General features: G+C 45.5%; 1 protein-coding gene across 9 annotated transcripts in view; it reads right to left on the minus strand.

The window, feature by feature from the left end:
* ANKRD44 (ankyrin repeat domain 44) overlaps positions 1-8043 on the minus strand; it is a 145173-nt gene extending 137130 nt beyond the window's left edge. For all 9 annotated transcript variants that reach the window (XM_062002233.1, XM_062002232.1, XM_062002230.1 and 6 more), the window contains exon 1: positions 7927-8043. In XM_062002233.1, coding sequence (XP_061858217.1) covers positions 7927-7953 — 27 coding nt within the window. In that variant the 5' untranslated portion in view covers positions 7954-8043. The remainder of the gene's footprint in view (positions 1-7926) is intronic.
* Between the last annotated feature and the right edge of the window lie 769 nt (positions 8044-8812).

The following is an 8812-nucleotide window of genomic DNA, read 5'->3' on the forward strand; positions in this document are numbered from 1 at the left end:
TTATATGTTCTCTATTACACAGAATCCCAGAATGGCTGGGGTTGGAAGGGACCTCTAAAAATCATCTAGTTCAAACCCCCTGCCAAAGCAGGTCCACCTAGATAAGGTCACACAGGAACGCATACAGGAAGGTTTTGAAAACTATTGCTGGTAATAGTTTATTTACAGAGACATCAATTAGAGGTATGCAACTTAGTAGACACTAAACAACTATTTTGCTAAAGCTCTGCATGGACAAAGACATCTGATCAAGCAACAAGTCTGTAAAATTACAAAGGCTGCAAGATGGGGAAAAAACAGGTCATATAATGAGATCACAAAATATGCCAGAATGAAAATGGTAATGCTTAAACAGCAAATTATTCATGACTAGCGATTATTTGTAGACTTTCTGTGTCATTAAGGATATCAACATGTGGTGCTCAGAGCAATCCCACACATACATAATTCAATACGAAAAGGATTTTTCATTAGAAATCAACTCCTTTATGCAAAAAAAGCTAAAGCCTTAGCTCAGTAAACAGATGCTGTCAGGTATGTCTGTTAAGACCATGTGCGGAAGTCAACCGTTATGGTTTTGCCTATTTCCTCATAAAGATGCAGTAACACTCAGCTGTAAGGAGGAAGCAGGGACTTTGCAAGGGCATTCTCTCCAACAACTCTTTTTAAAAAAGAAAGCAAGCCAGCACAAAAAACACACTCTGTACATAAAACCAGCTTGTAACACAAAGTACAAACATCAAGTAGTAAAGCCTACGTTAGGTGAGGAGGTTTAGCACTGCATGGCAGCTTCCATTTTTGGTTGTACATCTGCAGCTAGGAAAGACTTGTTCTTCCCCCCGAAGCAAAACACATACAAACGTCTGTCATCAAAAGGCACGCACTTCTTCAGAATGTCACAAATAGGTAGCCACAACTAAATGCTGTAATTTGTTGACCAACTCCTTGCAAACTTCAAAAATTACCTCAAACCCTAGGATAAAACTGCAAAAAAATTTCCCCCTTTTAAACGTAATTTTGTAATGCTTTTATTCCCACCCATCACTAGGCTCAAGGGCTCCAACAGCATGCTGCTACACGTTTATAGTGCAGCAATTAAAACAAAGCTGAAGCCACAGACAGCAGCTGTGGGAACTTTCCAGCCCAAGCTTTCCAGCTAACAAAAAAGTGACAAATGTCACATATGTACTTCTGAGGGAAAAAAAAAAAAAAGTTAATTTAGAAATAGAAACAGCTGAAAAGTCAATGATTTTCAGGTAATCTGTGTTCAAACTAAATGGTTAAAATACAGAGGTAGTCTATCAGCATGTTTAGCTCACCTACATACACGGGCAGTGTATGTGAAACAGGGCATTCAGGAAGAAAAACAGGAAAAAAAAAACAGAAGAAATGGGCAATGTTATCAGAATACACTTTGAAACATTTGCCTAATAGACCTATACCTACAATATCTGGCTCCTGATGACATTAGAACCTGTATTAGTACTGAAAGAAAAAAAATACATTCTAGACTGACAATTAAAAAGAAGCCTAAAACCATAATATGCTGAAGCATTAATTACTGTGTACAAATATTGCCCAAAACTGCAGCCAGCCTGAAATGACAGGTCCTAGAAAGTAAGCTGCTTATTTCTCAAGCAAACAGTCAGAGATCTGCTGATCAGAGCCACAGCTTTAGGAAGAGAAGAGGCGCTTGGCTGGGCTGCTCTGGGTGAACATGGGGAAACCACATCCCAGAGTCTCTGCCTCTTTGGGAATGAACGAGCAGAATCAGCTACACTCAGACCTCTAGAAAGAGCCCTTAAAAGGTTTTTTTGGTGGCTTTCAGCGATTTGCCCCCAAGACTCATGTGTGACCGACAGCACTGGTGATGCTTTTGATGGAGTGACACAGGCTCAAAATGTTGCCACAGCACGAGCAGTTGTTGCCTTCAGCAACCAGCTAGTTCCAGCTTGGGCACTTAAACTCCTGGGTCACAGAAATCATCTGCCCACCCTTGAGCAAGAATCCAGAAAAAAAACACTGCCTTGCCCAAACCAAGCCCTTACACAAGTACCCAAGCTGGGAGGAACGTTTATTTCTCTACTAAAGGTAGTCATGACAACCACATCTTCAGTGAAGAGATGAGCAGGAAGAGGTCATGAGACACTTGTCATGCAGGCAAAAAATACCAGATCTCAAGGGAGGTGTAAGTTTTGTTGGATGCCATCTGCAATTTAAGAAAACCAACATCCTAATATGACAGGCACACACCCCCTCAAAACAGCCCAGGCATTTCGGCGCAACTGTTGCAAAACCCTTACAGTATTTCCAAATAGAAAAAATGCAGGAGGATTTCTCTTGAGGATCAGAGCATGCTATACCACTTCAGAAATTCTCCTGATTAAACTGGCTCTTATCTTCCTTGAAACAAGATACAAAACCATCAGAAAGTGATATTTATTGTGGAATCTGTGATCAAAAAACGCAAGCAGTTTCCCTTTCAAGCCTGTATCATGGTGTTGTTGGCAACTCACAGCCTTCCCCGCCCCTGTCTTCTTTGAACAGGACCATTCCTGGAGGCATTTAAAAGACGTGTTGAGTGGTGGACTTGGTGGTGTCAGGTTTACCATTGGACTTGATGATCTTAAAGGTCTTTTCCAACCTAAATTATACTAAAATTCTATGTGTCAGAGCTCAGATGCCACCTATACCAGACAGCAGCGACCATCCCTACAGGTTTGAATGAGGGCAGGAATGCTGGTACATCCTTTTTTACCCAAAGTTTTTATTTTATAACGCACAGAGCAGTGTGTTCAGCATGCCTAGGAAGATCGTGGCTTTAGAAAGCCGATGACTGCCACACTGGAGTTATTTTGGTCCAAACACATTTTCATTTCACAAAAAGTAAGAGAAACACTCCTGTGGGTAAATTCTTCCTTTTTCCTCCCTCACAGTTACCTTTGTTTTGTGACTACTCAAGTACTTTGCACTATAACAGATTATGTCTTCCCTACTTTGAGTCCTTTCAAAAACTCTTGACAACCTGCAAATTAATATACCTCTCAGTATTATCTAGCAACAATATGAGGAGAGGAAAAATCACAGGACCGCGTGCCATGCAAAATTAACCCATGGACTGGCTGTGGCCACAGGGGCACAAGTTCATTACTATTTTATACAGCAGATTCAAGGGCATCTTCTCAGATGCTTTTTACTTGACAGAGAGAAAGGATACACAGAAAGACTGTCTTGTCAATTGGATGGTTCTGAAACAAACTAAAAACACATCATCATTTGGAAATGTAATTGGTTTTGCTCTGAGGTTATTTGTTACTGTTGTACTCATTTTGGTTTTAAGTGTATTCAGACGCAAGTCCAGCCTTTGCCCGGATGATTTTTATGATATTTGACATCTGTTTAAAATTATTTAAACATCTGTTTAATGCTGTTTCTCTCAGGACCATAATAAAAAGGATCCTGATGGTCAGTGAAGAACTGTCAAACACAGGAAAACATTTGGGAATGGGAGGGAGAGAAAAGGTCCTTTCAGTTCTAGTCACACTGCATTACTTTCAGCAATCAAGGACAACAGGCAAAACACCAGGAGACAGGATGAGGTTTTGCAGTTAATAGCAACCTAAGTGCACACACTAACCACATTTATCTGGACTTCATTACCCTTGTGCGTGCATATGCAGGATTGTAAGGGTAGCCTAAAAATAAATCTATTGTTTTGTACAAAGTCTGAGCTGGTGACACTGAAGTCACAGTAAATTTTGATCCCTCCAGTGCAGTAGCTCAAAGCTAGGCAGGGCCTGTCTCTGCCTCACATTTACAGCAAGCTTCCTACCTCATCTGGCAGTGCAGGTACAAAACCAGGAAGCACTGAATCTCTTACAATTAGCTACGCAGGCTTCACCTCTAGGTAATTTCCCGTTTTACTTTTCTTTGCAGAAAATATTCTCAGCGTTTTTCAAAGACACACTTTCCCCATTAACTTTCATAACTATAATCAACAACTAGGCAGAGGGGAGCTTGCATCAGGCTGACAGACATCTACAGGCAGGACATCCCCAAGCACAAGCCATTCCAACCACTGCCACCTCCAACATGGCACGATAGGTGCTTTTGTGCCGAGATGCATGAAGGCAACCTGGTCTCTGCAGGCAGAGTGCTGGCATCCCAAATCAACCATAGCCGCACACAGACAGATTCTGGGGTTTTTGAACAGGGAGAAGAGGATGGAGTTAGCTACAGAGACAACATGCAGGCCTGTGAGCACTGCTAGCAGTCCTGCAAGAAGGGCTTCAGTTGGCAAGGCAAGCCTGGAAATTAGATGGAGACACTATACCCTCTAAACACAGCACTAACAGTAGCAACTGTCTGTGCGTGCTGCCCAGAGCCACCAACGGAAACCCTGAAGCTTAAATGTACACTCAGCAGGTCTTTGACTAACAGGCTTTCTCTTGAGAAGTCTGTAAGTGGCAAACAAATAGCTCTCAAGAAATCAAGTTACTCAGTGCAAATAGTAAAGAACTGCAGGTGGAAGGCAGGGAGAGTAGGGGCAGGAAGCACCCTACATCTGCATGTTACTGCACCTTCACATAACACTTATCAAAATAGAAAAGCTACAACCAATAAGATGGATGGGGAACAAAAACAGCAATAATTCTTAAAATCCAAAAGACAATTTTTTCCAGTTCTTTCAGCAATTTGCATGCTTGCTGCAATCAACATTCACTGGAGAGATGATAAAAAAAAAAAAATGATAACAGTTTTAAGATTTAGAGTAGGTTTTGCAATATTTGTATAACGGAAACATTTAGAACATCAGAATGGTTACAACTGCACAGGCACACCACTATAGACAAAGATTATAGTCCTAGACATTTAAGTTCCACAAAGTATTTCAGGTTGTTTTCAGCTTAATATCTAGTCATTTGAAAATGGCTAGTCAGGGCTTACTGAAGAAAGGAAGGCCTGGAAGAAAGCTATGCAGAAACAAACAATGGTAGAATACACTTCTTGTGGTTAAATAATTTAAGAGTTTCTCGTGGCCCGACTGATGAGCTAGCACTTACCACCACTGGAAGCAAATTCAAGTAACCTACACTAATGCTGAACTCTTAAGCTAACCTCTGTTGCCTAAGAAGTAAATGCAGCCAAAAGTACCAATAATCTCTTTGAAGGATCAAGCATAGCACCTTTCAGCTATATTAAGAAAGCAACAGCAATCAACGTCTGTCTTCAACACCCATATAAGAAACAGTGTGATTAATTTCTTATCTGTCTGAACACTGCATGTGCTGTTAGGAAGCAGTTGGTAAAAGAAGCCAAGAACAGAGATGAGGAGGAATTAGGTTACTTAGAGAAATGTGTGTTTAAGCCCTCAGCATGGGGGTTCTCCCACACGAAGCTCTCCTCACTGGTCAAGAAAGTCATGGATCCAGAGGAAGGCAGAGGAGGAGTTCTCAGTTTCAGAGTCAACCTCCCCTGAGCATCGCAAGTAAGACCTGTGCACTGAGTGTGAAGTCTGGTTCAGAAAGCAGCCCATGTTTACGGCAGCCCAGGTCCCAACCACTGCATGCAAGCACACCAACTGCTGTGGCCTCCGGTGTTTAAGCAAAAGGAAATAGTCTCCTGCATCACTGCAAGTTGTCACTGTCACAATTGCCTTGATCCTTAAGAGCAGGAAGAAATGCAGAAGGAGGCTACTCCTGTAGCACAGTGAGTTTGAGCACTGGCAAATGTTGGCACAGGAATGCAAATCTTCCCAGGTATGTCATTCTTACTCCTAGCATCACCTCTTTTGCCTGGGTCTATCTATAAACATGTACTGCTGCTGCTACTGCATCTCTTTTAGAGGCAGGCCAGCTTGGAGACAGCAGTCTTCAAACACCGTGTAGATGACAAGCAAAGCTTGGCCTGATGACCACAGAGCTGCTGTTGCCTGCTGCACAGCCCAGTGCCTTGTTACAGCTGCTCGGGCTGCACATTGGAAAGGCTCCACCAGCAACGGCTCAAAATACACAGAAATAGGCACGTGTAAACTTTGTCACTGCATTTAAGAGGAAGCACTACAATCAGCTTTGAACATATTGTCCATTCTCTCAGAAGTGAAAGAAAAAGATCTGGTGAAAAAACTGAAGAAAATCAAAAGAGATCCAGTACAATGAGTACAACACCCCCCTTTCTAAATGACAGAGGACACACATTGACAAAGAAAAACTATCAGCCTGTTGTACTGTGTCTCAGGCCACAGTCTGACCAGGAAACACCATAAGCATTCACCAATATTTTTACTGTCCCCAAAGCAGACATGCCACAAGAGTGTAACAGCAACTCTACAGAGTCTCATCCCTCAGCTCTGAGGGTTACTGGAAGAGAAAGGAGAAAGCTAAGATGACAGCCTATATTTTTTTATAGCAATACAGACTTCATCAAGACGTGATCCACTTGATTTAAATCTGTTTTGACTTCTGCTGTTGCTGCTGAAGCAAAATCCTTGCTGCAAGATTCCAGCAAAGGTTTAAAAACTCTAAAGGCTGTAAATTCAAAGGCTTCACGAAACATGTAAAAAGCACTGAAATGATACAATTTTGGTCCTCTATAACATATGTATTTTTAATATTAATGCTTGTTGTTCAGATTTTTAATACACATATTCTACCTGAGTCTCTTTATTTATGAGATTAAGTCTGTGCACCGCAGGTTATTTAAGCCTCATGGTGTGAAACATTTTCTTTGCCAGTCATAAGCCTCACACCAAAAGATGAGGACGTTAAGTGACATGTCAGGAAACTGCCCACAAATACTGCCTTCTGTCACACACAGAAATGCATCATAGACTGTGGTTGGTCAGACAGTACTACTTTTACCTTATTAGCAGCTTTGTACCTTTTTTTATTTCAAAACATTTTTTGACATGCTAGATAGCAGCTTTGTGCATGTGGAAGATTTTCTTAGAAAAGTATAAACAAACTGCAAGCGAGGCTTATGACCTATAAGTACAGGGTATTTGGAGAAGGGCTGGCTGCAGACAGTCCTGAAACCAATAGAAAGGTCTGAGGCTTGCAGGACACCCACGCTGCAGATCACAAGCAGACCATGTTAAATTAAAAATAGAAGATTAAAGCACACAAACTGTGTAACGGTTGGTAGAGTATGTGAATAAATCAGGATGTGGGAACCATAACATCAATTTACTAAATATTTTTAAATGCTTTTAACTACCTGTGATAAGAAATACTTTAATACTGAATACAGCTACCTACTCATTGCTAAATGCTAATGCTAAATGCTCATTGCTAAATGCTAAACACCATCTAAGAGTTTAATACTGTGTTTTCTCCTACTAGCCTGCAAACAACGTCGACAGCTTATCCAAAGGGGCACTTCCTAAGTAAAAAGGCAACATGACAATTTATACATATAACACCTCAACGAAACGAGGGGAAAATCCCAAGGAAACAGAGCAGAGAGGCCTTTCTCAACGACCCGGCGTCCACTTCCAGCCTGCTCTGCCGACGGGAGATGTCAGGATTTCACCAGAGACCGCTGCGCGACGGCGGGTGCTCGGTGAGCCCTGCGGCGGGTACCCGCCCGTCGCGACGCCCGGGGAGCTGCGCCCTGCCCGCTCCCGGCCCCGCGCCCCCGGCCCCGGCCCGCACACGCCGCCTGCGCAGGCAGGGGCAATGTCCGCCGGGAGGAAAAGGGAAACGCATCTGCGGCGGCTTAGCGGGCGGGGGACTGCGGAGAGACGGCACCACATGGCGAGCGGCAGTGGCCGCGGGGACTTCGCCCCTACCGGCAGCTCGCACCCACACGGCCTCGCCGAGCCCCGGTTAAGATGAAGGGCCTCCCTCGGCGGCGCAGCCGCCCCCCACAACGCCGAGCCGGGCCGGGTCGCGTCCCGCTCGCTCCCGCCCACCCCGCGGCGCCCACCTGGTCGGCGAGCTTGAGCACTGCCATCCTCTGGCCGCTCCTCCCGCGCACATGCAGCTCCTGCGACGGGCGGCAAGCGCGCCCCGCGACCGGCTCAGCTGCTGCGGCGGCGGCGGCTCCGCTCCACGCCGGCGGGGCGGAGCGGAGCGGAGGCCGCCTCGCCTCGCCCAGCCCGGCCCGGGAAGCAGGGGCGACCGGGCTGCCTCGCACGGGCAGCGCGCCGCGCTGCCGCCGCCTGCCGTCGCCTTTGTTCGTGCTGGCGGCCGGAGGACGGTGCAGGGCCGGCCGCCTCGGGGTGGAGGGTGGAATCTCGGCACCCCTAGGCAGCCGGAGAGGAGGCCGCGGTGAGGGGCGGCACTGCCGGACCGGGCCTACCCCGTCGCTTGGACCCGCCCCTCGCCCCCCTAGACGGTCCTGAACGACGGACTGGGGCGGGCCGTGGTCGGGGGATCGCGGGGCGACTTGTTGCAAGCCATGGGCGGAACGGTGGTGTCTCCCCCACGGAGACAGTGGGACCCCATCCGAGCCTCTGCATCCAGGGCAGGCCGCGCTGCCTCCGGCCCGCGTCTCGGAAAAGCGAGGGCTTTGGGCGCACCTTGGCTCCCACCACGCTGAGAGGCAGGAGGAAGCGTGTAAATGGAGAAGCCTTAATCTTTCCCTTGGTTCTATGTGTCTTATGCATATGCAACAAAACTGTTTCTCAAACCCTACCGAACAGGCACAACTGTCACAAATATTTTGAGGGTGGGTTGAGGTTTGTTGGACTATACAGTTACAACAGCTGCCTTGCAATAATCCGTTCACTCCTGACAAGTCTTAAGTCTTTTCATACTCAATGCATCATTTCACTTCTCAAGGACAAGCCCAGAGAAACTGTACTTATGAA

Source organism: Colius striatus, chromosome 9 (genome assembly GCF_028858725.1).
Source record: "Colius striatus isolate bColStr4 chromosome 9, bColStr4.1.hap1, whole genome shotgun sequence".
Lineage (NCBI taxonomy): Eukaryota > Metazoa > Chordata > Aves > Coliiformes > Coliidae > Colius > Colius striatus.